This window comes from Chamaea fasciata, unplaced genomic scaffold (genome assembly GCF_029207755.1).
Source record: "Chamaea fasciata isolate MVZ Bird 193981 ecotype frontalis unplaced genomic scaffold, bChaFas1.0.hap1 SCAF_3, whole genome shotgun sequence".
Classification (NCBI taxonomy): Eukaryota; Metazoa; Chordata; class Aves; order Passeriformes; family Sylviidae; genus Chamaea; species Chamaea fasciata.
In genome coordinates this window covers 29,226,904-29,253,216 of record NW_027094088.1, presented here as the reverse complement: position 1 = coordinate 29,253,216, position 26,313 = coordinate 29,226,904, and the positions used below count along the sequence as shown (strand labels likewise).

Below are 26,313 nucleotides of genomic sequence, written 5' to 3'. Positions count from 1 at the left end.
GAAGAAGACTTAGAGAGAAACCATAGCACAGCTTTCCACCCAAAGCCTGGTGAGTTTTGTAGATGACTTTTGTCTGTCCTTTGGACCTGTCTTTCCCCAGCCTCTTCAGCTGCCATCTGCCAAAAATGAACAGATTCAGCTGCCTTCCCTAATCTTGTCTGGCATTTCAAAATGGAGGGAACTGCCAGGTTCTTTGTTCCCATTCCCTCTTGGCACTGACAGGGGACCTTCTCTGCTCTGGAGAAGGACAAATGTGCTGATTTATTCTGCCCCTTAGCTTTGAATAGGGGTTGCTATGTTACCCTCCAACTCTGAGGCCTGCCAGAGCATACACCGTATATAACCCCACAGCAGGTGGCTATTGAGTAAAAGCCCTTAAATCTGCCTCTCTTGTTTCTTATGCTGCTGGCCAGGGTGTCAGGGGGATGTAGCAGGGCATGATTTGTTGGCTGAAACTCCAGGCACAGCTGATGCCAAGCACCATGTTGGCATTTTCCATTCTCAAGTGCCCGTCTTAATTTGCAGAAGAGATACCAACTAGGCAGGAACATGCTGCCCACACTGGCTTTTAGAGGCCTTTCCTGACACAAAGGCTGCTGCCCCATGGGGCTGAGCTGTGACCAAGAGTCTGGAGACAAGAGGATTCCAGATTCTGCTGCAGTTACTATAGCACTCAGGGCCTGGCTTGGACACTTCCTTAGCTCACTCTGATTTGTCGTGTGTGTTTGGGTGAGACAAACCATCTGAGCAGCTTTTTGGGTATATTTGTGTGTTGTTGCCTTGTAATGACAGGTTAAAACCCAGGCAGAGGAGAGCTGGTGGCATCAAAACATCGCCTTGCTGTGCTGTTGAGTGGTTGCAGCTGTGTGATAGACCTGAATCTGAAGTGCTAAATGAACCTCTTTCCCCTGTGAAACAGTAGAGTTGGAAATTGTTCCTAAAAAGGCTAATTCTTTGAGGAACAGTCCTACAGTGTGGGCTGAGCAAAGAAGACCATGGTTCTAGTTAGGAAAGGCCTAGAAAAGGAACAGGGAGTCACATAATACCAGAGCCCAGTCTGAATCACATAGAATGTTAAGAGCTCAGCCCATCAAACCAGGCTGCTCAAGGCCTTATCCAGCCTCACCCTGAACACTGCCAGAGTTGGGGCATTCACAACCTCCCTGGGCAACCTGTTCCAGTGTCTCACCACCCTCACAGGGAAGAATTTCTTCCTAATATCTAGACTAAATTTCCCCTCTTCTATTTTGTACCCATAGCACCTTATCCTGTCACTACAGTTCTTGAGGAAGAGTCTTTCTCTGGGTTCCCTGTAGACCCTTTCCAGACACTGGAAGGTTCCTGTGAGGTCTCTATGCTACCTTTTTTCGCTCCAGGCTGAACAGCTCACAACTTTCCCAGCCCGTCTTCATCAGGAAGGTGCTCCAGTGGTCTTAACAACTTCATGTCTTCCTCTGGACTTGCTTCAAAAATTTCAAATCCTCCTTCTGTTGGGGACTCCACAGCTGGATACGGTAGTCCAGGTAGGGTCTCACCAAGAGCAGAGTAGAGGGGGAGAATCACTTCCTTTGGCCTGCTGGCCATTCTGTTTTTGATGCAACCCAGGATTCCCTTGGCTTTCTGAGCTGTGAGTGCACGATGCCGGCTCATATTGAGTTTTTCATCAACCACCACCCCCAACTCCTTTTCTGCAGGGCTACTCTTGATCACTTCTCTGCCAACCTGTAACCTACCCAACCTGTAGGTTTTTGGTATTTTTCTAACCTGTTTATCATGGGGTTTTTTCCTAACCTCTGTGAAAATAGTGGTCAAGTCCTTCCCAAGAATTATGGAAGTGAGATGAGAGTAGGGGACATTTGCATGAGTTTCTGAGCTGCTGAACTTCCCACATACTCCTTGGGAATGAACTTCACAGAAGCATGATTAAACACTCTCCTGGACCACAGAGCAGCGAGACCTCCTCTCCTGGCCAAAAAAGTATCACTGAGGTAGCTGTTCCACTAGTGCTTCTGCTTGCATAAGGAAAGAAACAAACCAACGTTCCTGAAAAGTAAAATGAAAGCTCTTCACATTTAACAGAGTGGAATAACTTCTTTGGCACCAAAATTCCTCTGGGATCCACATATCCCAGCACAGCCTAGTGGAAAACAGCATTTTTGTCCTGTCACACAGTGCGGGGAGTACATGGCTGTTTCTGGCCTCCTTACTCTGGACATAGTCTGAACACTGGGAGCAAAAGGGGAGAGAATGGTCTTTAGTGGCCATGGTAGAAACCAGTCTGTAAGGCCTTAGGTGTGGGATCTTTTCCTCCAAGCATCTTGCAGCCATTCTTCATCAAACTGTATAGTCTGGAACCAAAACCCTGGAGAGTTTCAGCATGCCTAGGACTTTAGGAAAGAGTGGTTTGTAAATCCTTACTGGAGAGCTGTTGAAAAATGGGGCTGAAGAATGCATTTCCAGAGATGACTTGGTTTGTCTCCATGCTCTAAAAGTGTACTAGATCTTCAAGGCTGAGTGAATTTAGCTTTTCCATGTGATACCTTTTGGTAATGATGCTTTGCTGATTCTGGTACTCTAAATGCATCATGGATATCCTGTTTTACTTAGTGGCTACAGGTGCCAGGGGCCCTAGTCGTGTGGATTGTAGGGACCTCAGTCCTGGAGGAAGGGAGGTGTCCCTGCTTTTTATCTTGAAGATTAGGAGCAAGAATGTGAGCAAAGTGCTTCCACTGCATATGCTGGTACCCTTTGCTGCAAGTGCAAGCATGACCACCCATTCAAGGGGGTGTAATTGTATCAGAGAGGGGGATGACAAAGCACTCAAGGCAAGAACTTCACTGTTTGCAGCTGATGTGAGCACTGACTGCATGCCTCTTCTTATTCCCCTGCAGAGCATCAGCGGAGGCCGCCCGCCGCCCCACTTTATGTATGACCCCTCCACTTTTGCCTTCCGTTCCCTCAGCACCTTGAAGCCGCTGAGCCCGATTGCTCCAGTGGAAGAACCGTCATGTGCCTACTGAAGGAGTTTCTCCAAAAAACCTCAGGAACTATCAACCAGTGTCCTGCCTGGCAGGGAGAAAGGGGAGGTGGTGATACCCAAGGGGAGGGGCGGGAGAGGAAGGGGCCGTGGCACATCTTTGCAATGCAGCTGCTCTGGCAGGAGGAAGCGAATGGCTTGGTAGCAGTGCCTGTTCTCATACCACTGATGGATTTGAGCAGTGGCCAAGGGAGTGAGTTTTGTCTTTCAGGGCAAAGCAAACCAGTCAGGTCCACAAACCGCAAGAACTGCCACCAAGGCAGTGTCAAACATGAGCATGGTGGTAACTGAAGATATCCAGGAGGTGTTCAGGGGTTACTATGACCTGCATGGCAGCAGGGATGAGTGATTAAGCTGTGAAACCAAATCCAAGTTTCCCAAGGATACCCAGGTCTACAGTGCTTTGCTGGAGATCTGACACTTTTCCCTCTCAGAAGTGAGCTCAGGATTGGAGAAGGAGACTATACAGAGCTGCTTGCAAAACAAGACGATCCCTCTCTGAGATTGTTACAATTGCATTCACATGAAGCTCTCTTAAGTGGAAAACCCTAGGACAGGGGTGTGTGTCGAGGAGTAACTGGCTCATTTAGCTGTGCCTTCCAGATGATCTGTTGGCAGTTCAGTGATACTGTCCAAAAAGGGATTGAAATGGGAGAGTGAGACATCCATATGTAGATCTGGGGTTAGAATAAAATTCTAGAATTGGAAGGTCTGTGTTGAGCCATCCAGGAAAATGCAGCACCCACCTTCAGTCCTCTCAGCATCATCAAAGAGAAGAAGAACTTGGGGATGTGCTCATGGATCTCCTCTCTGCTGAGGCAGTGTGTGTTCTGTGGTATGTAACACTTCTCCATAGTATTGTCCCACTACATGATAGTGGAGGTAACTGCTACCACCAAACTCAAACAAATTTAATGTCTCTCGCAAGGTTACCCTCTCCTTGTTTAGGCTAGCTGTTAAATTCAGGTACACACTTCTGGTATCAGTGGAACAATATTCCCAGATGAAGCAAGGAACCAGAAAAAGCAGTTAATTTTGTGGCTGTTGGCGGAAGAAACAGGAGGGGAGTTTGAGTGAAGGTGGGGGACATTTCTCCATTGACAGTTCTGAGGCTGTTAGGACCACACTAGGCCTTGCCTACCACTGGTGTTTGACTGGGATCTGTTCTCGAGGCATGTGTGTGTTTGGTGCCACAAGGCAGGAGTTAATAGAACAAGCTCTTGCCTCTCCTGTTGAGGCAGAGGACCAAGGCCTTTCCTCTTGCTGCAGCTAGTGTAGAGAGTAACCTCTTTGTGTAGACATTCCCCACCATGAGCCTGTATCTGAGTGCAAGGGGAAGCAAGTAGTTTACTGTTTGTCCAGATCAAGAGGAGCAACTGTGAGTAATATGAAATAGTTTTTGGTTTTTTAGATCTGCCTCAGTACAGAGTCTTTGATGCTGCTGTTTGGGCTCTTCACTGGGGAAAGTCCAAAGGCTGTAGGCTTGGGGACCTGACTCCCCCACCCCACCCTCTTCTCCCTAACTCCTGTCATTCAGGCAGGCAGGGCAGCTGAGCAAAGTGGTGAGGGGATGTGTCCCGATGCTGTCCCAGCTCTGCCTGCTCTTTGGTTCCAGACTGTTAGAGCTGGGCCACCCCCTGCACCAGCACCACCTCCAAGAGGCCACTTGTATTTACTGGTGAGGGACCTCTGGCAGACCGTCATGGTTCCCTGCAAGTCCCTATTTCCAAGAGAGTGCAGTTCCTCTGCTGATTCCTCCTGCCCCTGTAGAAATTCTGCTTATCTTGTTTTGATGGCACACCTCAGCTTTTTAACTGCTGCCAGATCAAGCTGACCAGTGCAGGACAGGAAGCATTGCTCCTTTGGACCAAATCCCTGTGCTCAGGAGATGGGACAGCCATAGCCTGGTACCCATCTGAGAGGCACATTCCTTGTGCAAATGGCTGGTGTGGCAGCTCCTGCATGGCCCTGCAGCCTCAGGCTTTGCTCAGCAAGAGCTGCCAAAGTGCTGGGGCTCAGAGGTGTGTTCCTGCCAGCCAGCAGGAACACTGCCTTGCCCCGCGTGGGAGCAGGGAAGGTGGATGTCCTGCCGATATTGTTGCCTTTTACTACTTTTGTAACTTTTCTTTGTCTTTTCTTTTTCAATCAGAAGAAAAAATAAAAAAAAAATTAAAAACCCCACAATGAAATAAAGTGTAACAGCTGCTATATTCACACCTCTGGTGGGTCTGGTGCGTTTGGCATCTTCTGGGTGTTTGTGGGCAGGGGCATGGAGGGGGTGGAGTAGAGTGAGCATTGATTGACACAGTGCAGCCAGTCCCAAGCGCTCCACAATGCAAGGAGGCCACGTCTGCAAGCGAATGGCTTTGAAAGTGAAGAGCTTTTCCAAAATGAATGCCAGGTTCTTTGTGTGTGCAGCTGCTCCGTTTGAGGTATGGTGTACTGCTAAGGTGTCTTGCCCCTCACTGGTGCTTCGGCTTTCGAGTGACTTGCCTATTGCTTGGGCAAATCAAATGTAGCCAGGAGGTTTCCAGCCCCGCCCAAAACAGAAGGATGTGTGACTACGAAAATGGCCTTTGGCTAGTAATTTTAACTTCAGGATGTCTTACTTAGCTGTCCGGAGATTCTCCGCAGCCCTTTTGTTTACAGCCAGAGCACTTCTTCATGATTTAGCAATGCTTCACCCCTTCTTCTGGATTTTGCTCTAAATACTCCATCTTGGGTACTTGTAATGTGCATTCCCCACCCCTTGCTGTCTACTTGAGCTAATTCCTGTCTTGCCCGGCCCTCCCCCCCCCCCCCCCCCCCCAACTCTGTATCTTCACCAGCATCTCACAAGGCTATTACCTATGTCCCCTTTTCCAAGGCCTCCTGAGAGATATTAGCATAAATTCCCTTAGCAGTCCTACTTAGATTCATTCCCAGGAGGCCTTTTCCATTCTTCCCTCCAAGCTCTGATCTCCTCTAGGCTTCTTGCCATCTCTCTTATCTTGAAATCCTCCCCTCTCTGTCAGCTGCAGCTTGTTAATTGGCCTTGGCCAATTTTGCAAGGGTTATACAGTGACTTGCTGGCTCCCCTGAGCCCTTGCTCTTGTACATCCCTTACAGAATGCTTTTCTCTGGGACGTTTCTTCCAGCACAGCCTGATCCCTCAGTGCACCCACCCTTGGGGCCCCAGATGCTGTTCAAAACCATGGTGGTGTCTATGACTCCACAAACCCTGCCCATCTGTAGGCCTCTGCTGGGTCAAGCCTGTTGTCTGTTTTGTATATTCAGAGGGAGGGATGCATTGACCTTGTATCCTCGAGGCTGGAGGTATGGACACCTAGTGCTACAAAGCCAGGGTACAGCTGGTGAAAAGTGGGAAGCTGGCACACAGCTTGGCATTGCACAGACCAGGGTGAGCTGGGGGTAGAGCTGCTGCTGCTGCTGCTGCCACCGGGGCTGTTGTCTGGGCCCCCAGCGTGTGTTTGGATTTAGTGTAATCGTGCCCACCCATCATCTCTCCCTGCAAGCTGGGCCCCTGGGTTAACAACGAAACAGGGCAGTGAGACATGGTGATAAACTGCAATATGGCAACAACTCTGAAGCTCAAAGAAGGCAGGTTAGGGGCACTCATAAAGATCTTACAAGGTACTTTTCAGCTGTAGTTACCAACATTACTGGCAAAGGAGTGTGAGGATGTTGGCCTCCTTTGAATGCCAGACCCTGGCATGTGGGAACGGTTTCCCAAAGTCCACTGCAGGAGATACCAGCAGAAACCAGGGAAATGAGAGCTGAGGTGTGGTCTTTGAGCCGCAGTCCTTGCCGTAGCCACTGTCCCCCGTTGCTGTTTGTGGCATCCATCAGTGCAGGGCTGTTCACCTCTGTGGCTTCCAAACCAGCTTGTACAGACACTTCCTCCTCTGCCAGAGCAGGCAGGGATGCTGGCTGAGGTCTGAGCAGAGCACTGTGAGCGTTGTCAGCTTGGCATGGGTCCCTCAGGACCTCTTCTTCAGTGGAGCTCCTGGCTTCCCACCAGGTTTGGGTTCTGGCTCAGCAGGGGAGCCTGTAACTTCTAAACTCCTTTCTCTGCTCTGGGCTGTCTTGCTCGGAGATGTGCAGGTGTTTCCCTTCAGAGCAGAAAACACCCTGTGGAGAGAGCAGGGCTGTTGTGCCAGAGTGCAGCTCAGCTGTGTTAACCATCTGCAGGAGGGTGAATGGGGACAAGCGACTGTTTGAAGAGCTTGGCTACGGCTTCTCTATGATTTAAGCAGGACCATTTAAGCTAATACTGTTCTCCAATTAGAGTAAATTAATTAGGTTAATGCTATGACCTTTTAAAAATCACAGAGGAACCATGATCATAGCAGTGGCAAAATGGGTTGTTACCCTGAGCCTGAGTGAGTCCCTTTGCAGCCAGCACAAGGGATTGTCTCTCCTTTGTGTTGTCCAAGCATTTTCTGACATATATGTATGTACATGCATGCACACGTGATATATTTATATGTATATTTCTGTCTCATTGTGTTTCATTTGTGCAGGAATCTCTGTCTTCTGACAGTCATCCATGAGCAGGGTGCCCTGTGCTCACCTGGGTCAGTCTGACAGGGCTCTATGTGAAGCTCTTTTGTGGCACTCATCACCTCTGTGCTGCAAAACACAGTAGTGCTTGGAAAACTCACCCACCACCCTGTTTCCAGCCGCATACTGAGTGTTGACCCATCTGCCTGCCTGTGGGATTGACTAGGAAAATGGGCAAAACTGGCAGTGCTGCTGGGGCCATGATTCTCACCCTAGGCTTGATGGAGGCCACTGCAGCATGGCTTGGCACAGGAAAAACAGAGAAGCAGAATTTCCAGTTGGAAAGACCATCTCATTCAAACAATTCCGGGCTTTCCCTTGCTCTTTCTGAAGCTGCATAGCATGTTGTGGCAAGGTGTGGGGTGGAAGAATGTGTTCAAGGGTGTGTGTCAAGTTAGGATTGAATGGGGTATGTGCTGATACAGCATGAGTGTATAGACACAGTGCATTTACAGTGCCATTTATGTGCCTGTGGCGTGTGTATTTATGGCATGTTAGTTATATTTTAATCAGAAGGGTGTATTGGAGGAGTAAAGATAAAGGGCCATGCATGCATGCAAATGTGGTTCTGGAAGGATGGATGCTGATGGATGTGCATCTGGAGCATGGGCAAAAGAGCCTGTGCAGGGGAGGCTGTGTGTTCACAGGTGTCTGCAGGCAATGATGCATGGAGGACATACAGGTGGGCTATATATGCCAAGGCAAGGGTGGTATTTCTTTCCTGTTTCTGAAGTCTCATCCATTGCGGCAATAACTGGCAGACTTTTGCAGTGCATCACACCAGTAATGACTGGGAAAGTGAAGAAAAATTTACAAATGCCTGATCTGTGCCCTTGAGGCACTTGGGAGCTTTCACCCTTGAATTAAAAAGAAGCAGGCACCTGGACACCAGTGACTCAAGACAAAGTGATTTCAATGCAAATTAGAATGTGATTATATTCTGTTGTTTCTCAGAGAAGAACTTCGGGGACATCAAATAAAAGTAGCAGGTGGTAGGTTCAAGGCAAACAACCAGAGGCAGATCTGCACAGAGTGTGGGGTTGCACTGGGGAACCCTGTGCCACAGGATGCTGTGGCTGCTTGGTATTTACACAGCTACAGACTTGAAAAGAAAGAAAGACGTAAAAAGAAAAATTCTCCCTAGGAAACTACTCTGGGTGAGGAGAGTGGTGACAGAGGGGTCTTTTCTGGGGTGGGTTACTGTGTGCCAGTCTCATCTCTGTCCCCTCCTCAGTGGCAGGGTCTGCACCCGCCAGGGTTCCTGGTGGGTCAGTAGATCCAAACAGGCACATGCACCAGTGACCAACCCTGGCATGCCAACACTGCCTTGTATGCATGTTCACTGCCTTCACAATTCCAAGAATTTCTCCGTGGGGAGGCCTCAGTGGTGACTTGGCCCTCTTGTGTTTGATGGTGAGGGCGGGGATGGCTCCGTTCACCTACTGCGCTGCTGCTCAGGGAGTGCTTGAAACCTGAGCCGCTCGCTGATCTATCTGCATGGCTGCAAATGGGCATCCTACAGATGCTCTTTGCCCTCAGTGTGTGGGTGCTGGGGCCTGCCAGGAGAACCCTGGCTCATCAGGGCTGTCTGGCATCTATCATGTCCCTTGGCCCAGCCAGGCGCAGCCTGAATCATCCATGCAGAGGTTGGTCACAAAGGCATAGCTGAGGCTTAGGTTTCTGAAGTGCGTGAGGTCTGTCCTGGGTGGCAGGCCAGTGTTTATGTGTCAGAGGAACAAAGTGAGTTTGGTTTGAGCACTGCTGTAGGCTTATGGTGGGTATGTTATGCATGGAATTATCTTTTGAAATGTAGGAACATGTTAGGAAAGCAAGGACAAGCATCCTCCGGTGATGGGTTACCCTCACTTGGTAAACCTCAATCCAGCAAGCCAAAAAGGATGCAGCTGAAGCGGCAAGGCTCTGCAGAAGTAACATCAGTGATGATGAGAACATTGAAGCTTGTTGGTATCACACCATTTCCTGAGCTACATTTCAGTGGGCTTATTCAAGCAAAAGTGAAACAGAAGTGGTGGATGCTTTGAGAGATCACTCTGGCTGTGGCTGCACGCCAGCCTGGCAGGACCTGACCACATGTTTTCAGTAAGCCTGGGGCCCAAAGATCTGTTTGCTTTTGTGGCTGCTCACATCAGTGCCTGCTGTAATAATAGCTGGGTCTGTTAGCAAGTTGACCAGAACTGATTGCGTGTTCCTATCTGACACGCTCACAGCAGAGTAGCTCCGAGATTGGGTGAGTGGAGGAACTGAAAGTGGCATGGGAGCTGGATGCCAAGTAGGGAGGTGAATGGAGCCAAAAAAGCCCCTTTGAAAGGAACGTGGTTGCCATCTGCAATGGGAGGAAAGTTGCTTTCTACCAAAGGGTCCCCTAGGAGCAATGCCTGCCTTGCCCTGGCATGTCCTGTAGACACTCCAAGGCAGGCTGGTCAGCATCTGTCCTTGGTCTAGTGGCCTGGGAGTGTGCTGGCAGGCTACAGCAAGGAGTGTCACAGGCCTTTGCTCCCCACTGGGGGATGGTGAGTATTGCTGGTGTGAGATCTGTCCTGATGTGCCTCCAGCTCTTCTGTTTGTGTGCTCCTCCAAGTGTTTGAAGCATCTTGGCTAAGTTTTTCCAAAATGGGTTGCCAAAGTGTTCTACCCTGGGTGGTTTCTTTGCCAGTGGGTGACATTTGACGATATGTTGGTCAGGGTCTTGCCCAAGGGCAGGCTGCTCAGCAAACCTGGCCTTGGCAGTGCCACCAAGCCAAAACACATCAGGGCCAAACCTCAGTCGCATACAGCTCTTGTGAAGCCTGAAAGCCTTTTTCAGATCTTTGCCACAGAGCTTCCACAGGCCCTGTTTTGAACAGATGTTTTGTCCTTTCTTGGCCTTAAACAGTTCCCCAAAATAAACTCTCTGCTATTTACCAGCATTGTTTTCTTTCTGGTGTTGAATGCTGATAAATAATCAGACCCATTATATTGTATTCATATCTGCCCTGGTAGCAAATAATTGCTACAATTACTACCAAATCAAAATGCCTCTGTTTCTCCTGGTGTCATTAGTATGTCCCAAACATTTTGTTCTTGTGGTTTAAGGTGCACTAATAACACAGTCCAAGTGTAACACCCGGTTGAGCGGAGCTTCCCAGCACAGCAAGCCTCCCAGCCATGATTGCCTCTGAGATGCTGCTAATTTTCAATCACAGTGTCAGATCCTCTTCTACTGCAGGGAGAGCAACTGCTTAGCCTGTGATTTACCCAATTTATTCCCCTAATAACTGGGCTGGCTGTGCAGCCATCTGTCTGCTCTCTGTGCTCCTCCTGCCCCCCAGCCTCCCCCACCGCACAGACTGAGCTGTGCCTCTGCCCTTGTGGCATCAGAGGGAAGGCACCGCTTTGCCCAGGCCATGGAGCAGGTCTGTGTCTATCGAGAAGGGAACTAAATGTTCCTCCTCCTCTCTGCTGACCTCTAGATGCCAGAGTTGCCAGCAGTGGGGCCCGCTGCAGTTATTTCCATCAGGCAGGGCAGGAAAGATCCCTTTTCAGATAGGGCAGGGTGGGTTATCAAGGTTTTGGCAGTACTTTGGCCCAAGTGAGGGGAGCTATGACCAGTTTGGGAGGGGGAAACCAAGGGATGGAGCAGCTGAGGCAAGGACCCAACACAAAGATAGGGAAAAGATACACATTAGCCTGAAACTAAGTCCACAGATATGAAAACCACTGTGGTCACTTGGCTCTGTCTGTGAAGAAAAACTTTGTATTGACTGGATCATTATAAAGCCTCTATTTGAAGAGCAGAGTCCTCTCTGCCCTGTAAAGTTACTCAAACAGACCTGCACACAACTCCTTCAAAGCGGATGTCAGTCAGGTTACAGCCTTAGATCAACAGTCATTCAGAATCAGTATTTCTTGAAACCACTGGGTAAAATCAAATATAAATAGAGCAGAGAGCATTTGAAGCAATTAGGGTCTCAGGGGAGATTCAGTCCCCCTAATGAATCCGAGGAAAGGGGAGATGATGCATCATGTCTGTAACGCAGCGAGGACATGCAGAAGCTGGATTACTCAGAAAACTTGGAGCAGCACGTATGGTTCTTATTAAATCACCTGACCTTTCCATCTCCAGTGGTATTTCTGAGGCTTTCATTACTGTAGTGCTCTGCAAACTGTAGCCTTATGATTGCCCCTGGGAGACAGCACAATATTTGAAGTAAATAGGCTTTTACTTGTGCACACCAAATACTGACTTTTCTGGCTATTTTTGAACCCCACTGGTACTGCACAGAGGAAAGATCATGCCTTTGGAGCTGAAATGCAGAACAGAGTATGTGAAGAGTTTAGGTCCTTGGAGGAATTGTTGGCTGCATGAAGACTTTCAGCTGTGGCTGAGATGGAAAGGGAAGCAGGTGGCAGAAGTGTCAGCACTAACCTGAATGCCTGAGGTAGATAGATACTGCAGAGTGGTTAACCACCACAATTGATCCCACGTGACTGGGATCATCTGAAGCACCAGTTAGAAGAAGAACACGTTCTATAATTTGTGGCCATGGGAATCTAGTCTCTTTGTGCCTTGGCCCATAGGCAGTACTGTCTAAATACCACGAACAAGATATTCAGAGAGGCTTCACACTTCCCATTGCTCCTTCAGTGAGCTTTGTCCATGTGTGGATGTTACAGCTGTTCTTCAGGAGAGTGGGGAGCTGGGGCAGCTGAGAGGCTTTTCCCAGTGCTGGGCTGGGCTATAGGAACCAGGACTACAGCCCTGTCCAGGGTGTGCAGGATGAGACCTATGAGTCCCTCTGTACCTCTCCAGCCCCACTCATGAGGGAATGCTGCTCCATCGAGATCCTGTGTTCTGGATCCAGGACTTCAGAGTAGCTCACCAAAGGCTCCTGCTGGTGCTGAACTGGGGATGCTGCCCAGGGCTTCCTGCATGACCAGGCCTTTGTTCTGTGAGTGGGCTTCTCAGCTGAGGTCATCTGCTGTGTGGTTTCTTGTCACTGTAAGAGGCTGGGTACCATAGGCTGGGTAACTTCTCATCTCACCTTCCCGTGATATCTTGCAGCTGCCTGGCAAAATTTTAGCCCATTCCTTACAATAGCCACTCAGAAACTAATCTCCTAAGACCTGTACAGGTTGGAAACCCCCATCCAGCTTTGGAGATACCGGCATTGCCTCTGCCTGATGGCTGAGCTCACGGGTGGCCTGGCCTTGACAATCTTACATCAACCAGGAGAACAACATATTTTGTCCTGGTGCTGGCACTGCCAAACAGTTCACTTACTGCAAAGGAGCAGTATTTATCTTCCCTGTGAGAAATGAAAAGTTTCTTGATCTCTGAATCGCTCTGTTGCTTCCCTTTGTATCAGGTAAATAATTTGGACTTCCTGGGCTTGTGACAGAAAGAGCAGGGATGGAAATAAACAGCGTGTAGCTCAAGTCATCCTTTCATGTCGCAATCTTGGCTGGGCCAGGCTGTTGGGGATGTGCAGCTTTGGTGGAGACTCCCTTCATGTTGAGGACAGGGGGAAGGTTCCATTTCTCTTCAATGGAGTGTCCAGGTGTCCCAGCACATCTGCCAGCACAGACTTGCCCCCTGTATCTGTGAACAGCAGCAAGACCCTGAGACCAACATCAGGCAAATGGGGATGTGCCTGAGCTGATGTGACCCTGAACCCAAGATGTCCCTTGAAGATGGTGGAACCTATGGAGCTGCCTTCCAGTCAGCAGATTCCCATGGGGCCTGCAGGCAACATGAGCCTCCTGCTTCTCAGGAACTTACCTGGAGCAGACACTTTGCTGATTCTGGGGCAAAATAGGGGTGGGGAGGAGGGTGGCACTGGCCAGGCTGACAAACTGCTGTTCCCATTGTGCAATTAGGTCCTGAAGAGGAAAAGCAAACAGCAAGGATCTGCTTGATTTCTTTTCCTATTTTTCCTTTGATAAGCCAAGAGAAAGTGGCAGCAGAGACCCATTTGCAGCTCAGGGGTGTGCACCAAAGAAGTGCCTGCAGCCAAAAGCAGGACTGGTAGTGCCTCAGAGGAAGAGGAGGTTATTTTCCCTGTGGGTTTATAAACTCTTGGCTCACAAAACAGGAGGACAAAGTGCATTGCCAAAACGGCATCATGCTTAATGTCTGGGTCAGAGAAGCTCCGGCTGAGCCCAGGCAGCGCCTTCCACTTCCCCACCCCCTGAGAGCCAACCAGCAGCTGGGGGCCAGGCTGGCACCTCACCCCCGGCACTGACGGGAAGGTGAAGGAACCGTGGGAAACCCCGGCTCTGGCTGCTGCTGTCAGCCTGGCAGCAGCTGCAGTATGGAGAATATTCCTCTGCCCATGTGCCCTCCCCACCCTGCCATGCTCTGCCTCAGCTGTATGAAGGCAGCAGCAACCAGCTGTCCCAATGGACCGGGACTGATGGATGAACCAAGTGGCTGGCTGCTGGACATGAGGACCAGCTACAGAGCAGGTGGTGGGAATTGCAGCTGGGTAATCTCGATGCTGTGTTAATCCCATGGAGCATGGGCAGGTCCCCATTGCATGGGCGCCCAGAGTACAGCTCTGCCCCGTTTTCTGCCAAGGCTCTGCTGGGGGCTGTTCCCAGGGGTGATAATGCAAAGCCACCCCTCACCTTCTCCCTTGTCTGGGGCACCGTGCACCCTGCCATAAAAGCAGCCTTTCCCCACGTGCCCTTACACCTTGCCATTTATTACACTGCAAGGGTCGAAGGTGGGCCTGGCACTTTCAGGGATTTTGGGATGTGATGCTGCATAGTCAGTGGGGTGGGCTCAGAGAACAGCAGCACTAGGGAGACTGCAAATCTCCCATGGTACAGTGGCCTATGTGTAATAAAAACCTAGCAGTCCATTTTGGTCAAAGCAAACAGAGCCCTTTGGAAAATCTTGCCTAAAGAGAACATGCTGTTCCCAGAGTATCCTACAGCCCCCGATGATGCTGCAGTTGGTGTCTGTGCACACAGTCAACTGCTACAGTATTAGCAGCCCCAGAGATTACAAAATCTCAAAGAAGAATCTTGAATCTCACATCACTGGCTTTAAAAATAGATTAAAAACTTTGCAGTTTGAACTCTGGTTAGTCTGGGTTTTGAAAACTTTTGGATTTAGATGGTCTGCATTTTCAGGTACCATTTGCATTGCGATGGCAAGGTCACAATAATTACAGCAGAAAAGGGAGATTATTTATTGAAGGATACTGAGATTATCATATATTTCTATTTAGAGGGAGGGGGCTTTAACAGTTCTCTAGGCTCTGAGTCTGTTAAAAAATTGCAACAGCCTCTGACAGGATAATACATTAACCTCAGACCAATTCATCTCTTTGGTTACCGATCACCTGCTCTAAATGAGCGAGTAGTGGATTTGCCTTTTCAAGGAAAGCTACGTTTGCAGATGTGCTGACAAAACATCATTTGCACTGGAAACACTGGCAAGGAGGAGGGAGAAAGTGAAGTGAATCTCAGTGCCCAGGAAAGCATAAAGGCAGGCTGATAAATAATCAGGTGGTGAAACAGCTACTTGGCAATAAGTGGCAATAACTGGTGAGGCAATTGCAGTGCAGTAAAGGCCAGTAAGAAAATATGATGTCATGCATGGCTCTGCTTGGCCAAAGTGTGCCACTCCCTGCAGAAAATAGCAAAGAACTGTAAAAACAAAATATGTGTCAGCTGGAAACTGAGCCAATAATCACTATGATGAAGTAGCAACCAAGCTTTTGGTGGGACATTTAATTTTTTCTCCTGAGGAAGACTCTGCCACACATCTGCTGAGGAGGCTGGAAGCTGGGACACAGAGTGAAGTGAACATTGGCTGCCTCTTTATGTGCTCCAGCCTCTGGGGCTGTGGCAAACTTAGAGGGAGGCACTGAGGGTGTGTTCCAGAGGACCCACAGCCTGGTGTGTTATGGTCCTTTCTCCTCTCCCAGCTCCTCCATGTCAAACTGGAGAGTGAGCCATCAGGAGATGGAAAAATATAAATATACAGGGTTTAGAGCCCGATGTAATGGTTGTGTGTGGGGAGGGACAATGCAACTGAAGACAAAGAAATCTTCCCAAAATCCTTGCCAGGAGCATCAGAAGGCCAGACTTACTGTGAAAGTGAAAACCAGGGAGCGAGGCTTGCAAGCTCCTGGTCCCTTGGTTTTGCTCCTAATTTTGCAGGTACCTATTGCCGCACAGCAATCCCTGTGCCAATGGTGTTTCTTGCTGGGCATCCTCAAAAGCAAAGCCCCTGTAATTTCCAGCCTCTAGCAGTGCTTCCACTTGTCCTAAATTTCTGCTGAGCGACCCATGGAAGCTGCCAAGGCTCCACCCCAGCGACAGCCACCCTTCATAGGGAAGATGGGGTCAGGTTCCATCAATAGTTGTGGAACAGTTTGGGGTGAATTACAGAAATATAATGATTCCTTTGATTCTGGGGAAGATTTCCCAAACCTCCTCACTGATCCAGCCAGACTTCAACTCCACTTCTGCCTGTCAATCAGCACCAGGTTGCTGTTGACAGTGGGGTAACAGGGCTTGCCCACAGTTGCCGCTCCAGTTAAAAAAGAAAATCAGACCTTTTAAAAAGAAAAATATCCAAAGAAGAGGATAAACAAAGCACCCAGCAGCCCATGCTGGAGTTGTTATGAATTGCTTTTGAAGGTGGTTGTTTGCCTGCATAAGGACAGAAGTACCTACCTCTAACAATGCTGCAGAAAAAAACCACAGTTCCCCCCAAGTTTGGGGTGCTCTGGAGGGCAGCCATGCTGGAATTGTGATTAAGTGTGTTGGGCCATGCCTTTCACTGCAGCCTGCCAGATAAATATTTACAGCTGACCACAGAGAAGCGGGGGGGGAAGAGAGGAAAGACATCTGTAAATTCTTTGGAGCCTTGCTGAGTTTTAATTTTAATTTAGTTCTTTTTTTTTTTTTTGTTTTTCCATCCACACATCATTGTCTTTTTCTCTCAACCCACAAACAGCTAAAGAAAAGAGTTTTGAGAGAAAGAGATTATTTCTAAAACCTCAGGGGACAGATCCTGCTTGCAGTGACCGTGGCATAAAATCTGGAGCTGTGATAAACCAGTGCTGGAGCGAGCAGACCACAACCTTTGGTTTACTAACTGGCATAAATCTAATGTAACATTATTGATCTCTGTGGATTTACTCTCAGCCTCATTGCCTCCTCCCTTGTTTTCTTCACAGCTCGCCTTATCCATGGGAAGTCACTGCCTCTGTGGCTGCAATATGCCAGTAAATTGCAGAGTTACACCCACTTCTCAATGGTGTAAATGATTCCCTCCGTTTGGCCTCTGTTCTCAAAAGAAAGCAATTCTCTGTGCCCAGTGGGAAAGCATCAGCCACAGCATCGGCCAGAGCATCTCCTCCCACTGCCCCCAGCCTGCCCAGGTGTCCATAGCTGAGCTCTCCAAAGAGGGGACAACCTAGGATGACTTATATAAATGAGGGCCCTCAACCCTGGGAGCTCTTTGCATCTTGATCTATGAGCATATATGTCCTGCTCAGAAACATGTGCAGGAATCTGTAGCTGTAGAAACCACTGCACCACCCTGTAATCCAGCCCAGATGTGCCTCTTGTTTCACAGCGCACTCAAGGGACCCCTCCAAGTTGAGGCAGGAAGGGATGGAAAGCATTGCTGAGGTTCCCTCACCCCAATGAAAAGTGACCCTTGCAGAGGTCCAGAGCAAGAAGGCTGGTGGGGATGATTGACTTTGGGGTGGGGATTGGAGCATGAGTCAACTGATGCTGGTCCTGATGCACAAGGCGAGCTCTGGGCCTCTCTGAGAGTCAAACACAAACGTGTGCAGTGCAAGCCCTGCTCTCGTTTCAGCTCCCAAAGCTTGGTGCAGAGCTTTGCTCAGCAGGCAGCTGAGCCTCCAGTGATAATGTGGGGGGGGGCTGCTCACCTCCTTAAAGGCTTCAGACTTGAGAAACAGACACCAAGTAATGAGACTCTGGTGGGGGAACTTAATGCTGATCCATTTGGGAGAACAGGGGAAAGAGTTTATGCTTTGTTGTAGGTCATATTTGCAAGTGAACTATCAGGATCTCCTCATCCCCATGTGGCAGCAGCTTGGGCTTGAGGCTTATCCCTGCTCTTATCAGTGACCTTCTGAGTAGCCAAAAAAGTAGCATTTCAAAAAAACTTCTGTGGTGGCTGCAAAGTCATCTGGGAAGTTACTCTTTCTGTTAGTGTCATAAAGCTGCATGGCCCTAAATAGAAAGTGTGGAGGCAAAGGTCTTGTCCCCAGGGCTTTGCAGTCTCAGCACAAAGAGTGCGGTTATAAAGCAAGTCACAGAGTCCAGGAAGGAAATTTACGGCTCAGAAGATGGATAAATAATACGCCAAGATCAACAGCAGTGGTGATGTTGAATTGTACTGAGTGGAGTTGCTCTGCTATTACAGGGCTGTAACAGGCTTGGAACCCTGTGCTGCAATGAGCCAACTGCTGGAGAGCTGCTGCAGCAGTGAGGCACCACCAACTCCTGGCAACCTGAAGAGGCTGGGAGAGTCTTTGGATGGGAGAGGGCAGTGCCACTTACACTTACTGGGATGTGTCCTCCCCAGCACGACCTCACTCCTGGGGTCAGCACTGGCTCGTGACGAAGATGGGGGTTTTACAGTCACGGTCTCACGCATCACCTCCCAGCAGTGATGTGACCTCATGGGGTGCTGACTCTTCTTTTGTCGACCATCTGGAAGCCTTTTGGGCCCCCAGATGTGGTGAGAGGAGGATTGGACTTTGTATAGCTGTTGGAGGGTGGAAGGAGACAAAATTCCAAATCTTGGCAGTCTTTTGTGGCTCTTCTCAGCTTTCCCATCCACTTCCTTATTTCTGTTTGACTTTCTCCTCTTCTCTCATCCTGGAAAGTAAAGTCACTCCAGTGTTTACTTTCTCTGTTCCCTGCCTAAGTTGTTAAACATGTCCTAAACATCCTAAACATCCCCTGCTAATGGATAAAAGAGTGGTGGAAATCCACTGGTGGATGTGTCTCAAAGGAGAGGTTGAAAAAACACCTCAGAAGCACTGCAGGGATAGCCGATGCACTCTTGGGACCGGTGATGGACAAAACAACCTCCTGTAGTCTTTTCCTAATTTCTGAGCTCGTCTGACCCCTAAATTCTATGCTGTACAGGACGTGTAGCCAGTGTTTGTTTAATCCCTTACTTATTCTCCATGTGCACTGTCTGAAAGCAGAATTAATTGTTTGGGGGAACATCCCAGCCACCCCCAGCTGCCCCCAGACACTCTACAACCAGCCCCTGTGTGTGACCTGAGACACCAGAAACAACCTTACCCCCCTCTCCTCGGGCTTTGCCCTTTGAATACTCTTGAAGCTCCAGCTCCTGTAGTGCTGTGCTTACACGTGGCTCTCATCTCCTACATCCTCAAAGCAATGACAACAGGGCTCCTGAGGGGAGAGGAAAGCTGGTGTGTAGCCTTCACAGCAAGAAAGCAAACAGAAGACCTCAATCCTTTGAAAAGAAATCTTACATTTTAAGAAGGATCCTCTGATTTTGGTTGGAAGAATTGCCTGAAGCTTGGCTTTGACAATCCTCATGGTTAGAAGACCTAGTGTGAGAGGGACCTGAGAAGCAGCCGGAGAACAAGCCCTTCTAAGATGGCTAAAAGGAGTCTGGAAAATTATTATGGAGGGATCCGAAGTGGGCAGCAGAAGATCAGCGTTTTGCTCAGCCCTTCTCCTATGACACAGACTTGCATCTGTCCAAACACTGGCGCTACCCTCCGCTTGCCGAGTCAAACCAGTGAGGGGCAGCACGGTTCGCATCCGTTTCCCGCAGGGATGGAGAGCTTCCCTGTTCCCTCCGTGTCAGGCTGGCTCGCTGCAGCTCGCACCGGGTCAGGTTTCAGGCTCTGGGCTCTGCGTGTGTGCGCTTGTGTGTGCTTTAAACTTACTCTGAAGTCTTCGCAGGAAATTAATTTGTGTCAAACGACTGTGTTTTGTCCTCCCTTTGGTTCTGGAGGGCAGGTGCTGGTGGAGGATGCTGTTAATTCAAAATGCTGCAGCTACTGCCCCGCTCTTCTGGCCCCACAGCTGTGTATGCCTGGTGCAGCTCTTCCCCGGAATCAACTAAGTGAAGGGAAACCTCCTGGTGACAGCTCAACCATTTTGGGCATAGCTGTCAGGAATGAGCCCAAAAAAGCAGTAGAAGTTGGTATTCTGGAGTTTGAATTGTTGCGCACACAATGGCAGGGTAGCAAGTGGCTGGATTATCCAGAAAATCAGTGAGAATGACAGGCAGCAAGCTTCTGTCTGTTCCTCAGGATGTAACATCTCTAGCATGTGCATCACACAGCAAATGCTGGAGCTGACCTGTTTGCAGTGTGGGTGACATCCATGGATTTCCTCACTCCTACTGTGATCCTGTCAGTTCAGGTAAGTCTAAGAGCTTTGATCCAGGTTGGCCCTTGGCTAAGAGTCCTCGGAGAAGAGGCCAGGGTGTCTCCAGACAAGACCACCTCTTTTCTGGCTTAGTAGGATTGATCTCTGTTGCCTACTGTGACAGAGTTGTGTGAGTATTGACTCCTGGAGACTGAGCTGATGAAACAGAGCCTTCTCATTTCTGTGACCAGGAAATACGAGCCTGGGCCACTCATGCCTCTCACAGCCAGTTTTCAGTCTCTTTCTCTGAGCTGTAGATGTTTTTTTATTATTTCTTGCCCCAAATTGCTGTGCTTAGAGATCCTGTTTGCTTGCTAATTTACAGCAATTTTGCTGGCCCAGAGGAGCTGTATTTGGTAATTAAGTGGGTGATGCACTGGTGAGTGACGTGCAGTTCATAAATGCTCTGCATCCTTTCAGCTCAATGGCTGTGGGAGGCCATAGTGGACTCAGCTATACAGCCACTAGAGTGGTGAAGTGATCAGTGCCTCATTATTTTTCCACTGTCAACAGTTGTCTGTGAACCCCACAGGCGAAGTGTCCAGAGCAGGCTTACACAAAGGATAACAAATAGCTATTGCCTTCACTTACTCTGCTAGTTCAGAGCTGAAGGCTGCATAGTAGATCTCATGGACATGACCCTGCTGAGGTTCCTGTGGGTACAAGGAAGATAGCATGCAATAAAGTTCCTTTCGTCTTCTCTCACTGCACTTTAAAAATAAACAAACCCTATTGCTTATAACCACTTCCTGCCCCTACCATTGAACAATTAATTCTGCCACTGTGACCTTAAATTTTGCTGTTTACCAGTGTTGGAGTGGTCACATCTCTGATGGTGTGCTTTTACCGAAAGAGGTTTGCTCATGCGTGCATCCCTATGTGGGTGCGCATTGCGTGTAACAGCCATCCATGACCTCTCTCATGTTCATCACCAGTGGTGGGGAACAACCTCCCACGGCATGGTGGGTCCAGCAGGACGTGCACACGCGTGCAGTGGGGATACCATGCTGCAGATCAAAGAGAAAATGAATCTCTAAAATGTTTAGTTTATGAAGTGTATTGTTGTTGCACTGCCGCCCAAGGTCTTCAAAGGGCCCCAGATTTATTGTCTCAGCACAGTTCAGAGATATTTGCTGTAGATTAAAAATGGAAGAAATAGGAAGGGGGCCAGGCATGTAGATTACTGAGTAAAAATAGAAGCTCTCACATTCGTTTGCTATATGAATTTGGGTTTTGTTGCTTTCTTCCCCCGCTAATTCTTTTCTCCCCTCCCCCTTACATTTGTTCCTAAGAGCCAAGAGGTCACGTCTGTGTTTTCTTGTGTGGCTGCACGCAGTATGTCCTGACAGCTCTGCTATCTCTTAGGTAGAAACTGAGATTATCCAGGCATGGCTTTTGGAAAGGAAAATTCACTACAGGCAAATCTGCTTTGCTTTTAGTAGTGGAGGTACCATTTAATGTCAGCCCCTGACTGTTTCTCTTCCCACAGCTCCTCTGCTTGGTGGAAAGACATCAGCTCAACACGTGACAAACAAATTCACTCTCCTTTGTGGCCATGGATTTTAAAGAGAAGAGCAGTCCTTTGGATCCTGCTCAGATGGTCATGCAATGCAGCCCAGAGAGCCTGGGCCGTGGTGTCCAGCTTACTGGCATGGCAAGGTTGGCATGTCCCTGGCAGGATCTGACCAGGCACCGGTTGTGATGGTGCTGTGGGCAGGCATAGAGTGCACCTACACTGCCTGGGCCCATGCAGGGGCTTGTCCAGAGCTTCTGCCCTCACTTAACTACTTACATACTGACCTTCCCCCCCAAACCAGTCTCCAGTCACTCCTTTCTGTAGTGTAGTTAGGGTGATGGTGGGAGGTGGCAGGGAAAAGCATGTGCTGTGAGGTGGAGAGATGAAAAGCATTAAACCACTACTTCTTTTCACCTTTACTTGTTTGCATTGAGCTCTTCCTCCCAGTCCCAGTGGGCTGATCGAGGTTTGTTCACACCATCATGATCTGACTTTGCCATGGAATGGGGCAGGGTTGTCCACATTCACAACGGAGAGAAAACATAGTATCTCAGATACTTCTCCTCACCACCTCTTATTGATTATCTCCTGGGCTAAATGTGTTGGATATGTCCTCACTGGGGCACTGGCTATGGCCTGTTAGGCAAAATCTCGGGGTATCAAGCATTCAGTACCTAAAGAGCACCTTTCTCCAAAACCTTACTCTGCAGGTTGAGAAGACAGCCACAAGGAGGGAGATACAAATCCAGAGAGGGAAAGTGCTGGAGGCTTTTGAGCCAGAGATGGTATTGAGTACCTTGTGTTTGATTTGTGGTTTGGGTTCTCCAGAAAGCTTTACTCCCAATGGTAAATTCCCCTGTGCAACTACCTAGCAGGCTGGAAGAACTAAGATTTAGGATCCTACATCCTATCACTAGAGGGGAGCATTATCTTCATGCTAAGTGTGAGCCCTAGCTGTGTGAATCTTACAGCCACAGCTATAAGGAGAAATACTTCATCCACTTGTGACCCTGTTGGGAGACAGAGCATCCCACAAAAGTCCCCTGCTAATGCCTATCTCTCAGGGATTCCAGCTAGCCATCCAGTAGCTTTCAGCTGAAGAGCTGGAAGCTGTGGCCATGTTGCTGGATGCCAGGAGCCCCACCCAGCTTGTTTGTGGGGTTGGGTAATCTTATGAGTGCTCACCCCACATCCATCTTGTCACTTTTTACTTCTGCATCATGTTGTCCATTGCAAAGGCTGCCATACATTAAAGAATCTCTGTCTCCAGTGAGGTTTAAGTATAGATTTTAATATCATAATTACAGCATGTAAACAAAATACCACTTGATTATTGAAACCATATTCAGTGAAGCTTAGCTCCCATGCAAGAGATACATATGAATTTAATTGCTGTTAAACCTCAGCACATGTACTTTCAGTAAGGCACTGGTATTATTTAACACACAGATCAAAACAACTACTGAAATCTAGAGCCCATGCTGGAGATTTATCAGTGGGCTTTGGTCATTTCACTGTACAAGCTGTTTTTTGTGGGATGCTTCCTGTATTTTGGCAGCTGGTAGGGCGATATCACGCCCATGACATCCAGCTCCAGCCATTGCTCTGACCCATCCAGGGGTTTCCCTTGAGCTGTCCTCCTCACAGCTGAGACATAGCTGCTCTTAACAGCAGTGGCCAGGCTGTCTTGCATGCCAGCAGGATCAGCACAGGGAACAGGCTTGTGAGTGCCAGCACAGCTGGGTGCTGCTGTGGGACAGGAGGGCAATGCCACCTTTGCCAGGATGTCTCCTGGCTGGGCAGTGTGTCCATGACATCCATCCCTCTCCCGTGGCTGCTCTGTTGCCTGCAGCTTGACTGCTCCCTTCTGCTGCTGACATCTGGAGCAACAACGTATACAAAAGTCTTTACAAAGCAAAAACATACACAGAGCAACGAGATTAGGTTCTTTTGAGCCTCTTCCAGGCCCAGCCTCCCCCAGAGCTCTTTCCTATGTTTTGCTTTGTACACTGGGAGGAGAAGAGCTTGGGTAGAGAAAAAAGGACGTTTTACAGGTTAGTGAAGGCTGGATTTGATCCAGGTGTTGCTTCCTAGGTCTTTTCAAACTCTGATGATAATTGAAGATGTTTTGCAGAGCCCAGAGGGTGGTGGGGAAGCTTGGGACAGCTTACAGATGTGTGCTTTCCCTGGCCTTTCCAGCCTGACAACCCAGCCATGGCTGTCTCTGGCTCATTGCCTCAGGACCTCTGCAAAAGCAGCGAGCTACCCGAGGCAGAGGCCCTGTGGCACTGACAGGAGTGCTCTGGGTGTCAGGGCAGCAGCAGTGGTGGCACAGAGTCCCTGGCTGCGGAGTGCCTGCTTAAGGAGAGCAGTGCCCCTCCCTGTCTGCCAGTGCTGCCCACCTCACTGGGAAGAGTTTCTGTCACCTCAGAAATACCTTCCTTAAAAGTTGTTATTTTCATTTTACATACAGATCCTTAAAAGTGTTTGGATATCCAATTTCCTGTTAATTTGAGAACTCAGTACCTAAATGCCTACTTGGATCTAGGTGATTTGCTGATAACATGTTGTAAATGAAATTTTGACCTTCCAAACTGTTTGCCGGTGGCTTTACTCCAGGGTGTCTGTTTCTGCCAGAGTACAGGTCCCTGCTCCCACACGAGGCAGCAAAAGAGCTTGTGGCTTCTTGGTGGGACTCACCTCTGCCTCCTGCCCTGTTGGTGCTCTCCTGTGGCACCAGGAGGGCCTGAGATGCTGTGGGGATGGGCTTGTGCTCGGAGGAGACAGGACATTAAAATCCTGGCCGCACACAGCAGGAGATACTCTACAACTTCTCCCCCCTGCTCCTCTGTCCCCCTCCTCCCCCAGCAATGGAGTGCCACCCTGTTGTTTTTGGCAGTTCCCAGTGGGAATAATTACATTGTGCATGCCTTAAATTCCCTCTTTTGCAATGACAACTGGATGCAATTTCCTTTGGAGTCTCACAAAGCTTGTGAAGCTCTCACATTGTTGGAAGCCATTCAGTGAGTGCTGCAATATGTTCAGAGGTGGCTGCTTCTCAGCAGGACCCCAAGTGATTCCTAGAAACCTTTCCATAGCCTGCCGTGCACCTTGGGACCCACTCAGTGGGTGATACAAGGAAGCGGAGTCTTTCAGCTAAATGCAAGTTTGTTATTGTCACACTGCAGAATACCAAGATAGCCCGGTTGGAGACACACTCACAGGAGAGAGAGTGTGAAATGCAGACCTGAAGGTTTAAAGATTTCATATGTTGTTGGGCTTTTGCTCAGGAAATGCCAAACCAGAACTGAAACCTGTGCTTGGTGTTTGATTCTCATTCATGCTTAACATAAATATTACTCTTGCTAACCAAACATCCCCCAGAACAGCTCCACAGAGCTGAGACTCTGCAGAGGACTTTATGGACAAGTTCTGGCCTTTGCCTGTGACAGCAAAGGACTAGATACAGCCCAGGTCTCTTCTGTTCTCATTGCCCTGTGATGAAAGAGGGAGACTCACCAGAGCAGGCTGCTCAGGGAAGTGACCTTTGAGACCACATGCATGTGCATTTAGATGATCTGTTTGGCAGGAGGGGAAAGAGTCCTTCTGATCTGGAGACACTGAGGAAACAAAAAATACTTCCTCCAGCAGAAGGATGGAGGACATAGAGGAAAATGCTCTTCTGACAATGGAAAGTACCACATCTGTCCTTCCGACACGCTGTGCTCTGCTGAGGATGGCCAGCATCCGGCCATCAGGCTCAGCACCAAGTCAGGCTCTGAGCAACCTGAGCTAGTTGGAGATGTCCCTGCTACTGCAGGGGGTGGACTAGGTGATCTTTAAAGATCCCTGCCAACCCAAACCTTCTATGATTTGGTGCAACTTTCAGACTTCTGTTGACTTGCAAAGGCTTTCATACAACACTCCGCCAAACTACTTGACCACTGAAGGATGGCCTACGGTGCCCTTCCAGAATGTTCTCCAGGCAGCTCAAGAAAGAGCATGGTAACTCTAGAGGCCTGATGAAACCCAGCTCCTGCCTGTGTGGGCAAATGATCTGTGCAATGTATATGAGAGAAGGGAGGGGAGGGGAGGGGAGGGGAGGGGAGGGGAGGGGAGGGGAGGGGAGGGGAGGGGAGGGGAGGGGAGGGGAGGGGAGGGGAGGGGAGGGGAAGAGAAAATAATGCCAGTAGTACTTGAAAAAACAAGGTCCAAGGGGGGTAAATGACAGACAGAGGAGGAGCAATATGTATTGTGGTTGGAGGGAAGGGGTAAAAGAAAGATCATGCTTCTGTCATTTGCAATTTGGGAGGAAGGTCTTGCATAGATAGTTTATTCCAAGTGCTTGATCTTTACCCTGTCTGGGGAATATAGGAATTAACTCAGATATTAAGCAAATGCTTTCGTCTCACTGGAAAGCAGCTTGCTCTTATCTGGAGCAAGTGAGGCCTTGGGCAAAAGCCCATGTCAAACAGCACCTGGGGGAAACTGTGCACATGGTTGTTGAAAAAGAAATGCCCTCTCAGTCCTTGAGCATGGCGGGAAAGAAGCTGCCTTGATGGCTGAGTATGGAGGAAATCAGCGTGGCCCAGTAGAGCAGTGAGGACATTTTGGGAGCTCTGGTGGGCTGTGATCACCTGAAAGGGTCAGCTATCCCACTGTGCTTGATGAGCAGAGCTGCCCTTCCAACTGAAGTGCTGTGCAGGCACTGCTGTGTTTGTGTTGTTGTTTTTTCCCATTTCCTGACAGTGGTAGCACCTCAGGTGTCCTTAAGGCA

The 26,313-nt window shown here is 49.0% G+C and overlaps 1 protein-coding gene across 5 annotated transcripts in view; it reads left to right on the top strand.

Moving 5' to 3' along the window:
• Positions 1-26,313, top strand: part of LOC136286649 (uncharacterized) — a 105,883-nt gene that overhangs the window by 55,205 nt on the left and 24,365 nt on the right. For 3 of the 5 annotated variants that reach the window (XM_066178455.1, XM_066178453.1, XM_066178452.1), the window contains one exon: positions 2,892-5,251. The exons of the other annotated variants lie outside the window; for them this stretch is intronic. In XM_066178455.1, the coding sequence (XP_066034552.1) occupies positions 2,892-3,020 (129 nt within the window). In that variant the 3' untranslated portion in view covers positions 3,021-5,251. Of the gene's footprint in view, positions 1-2,891; positions 5,252-26,313 lie in introns of those variants that run through there. 5 annotated transcript variants of the gene reach the window in all.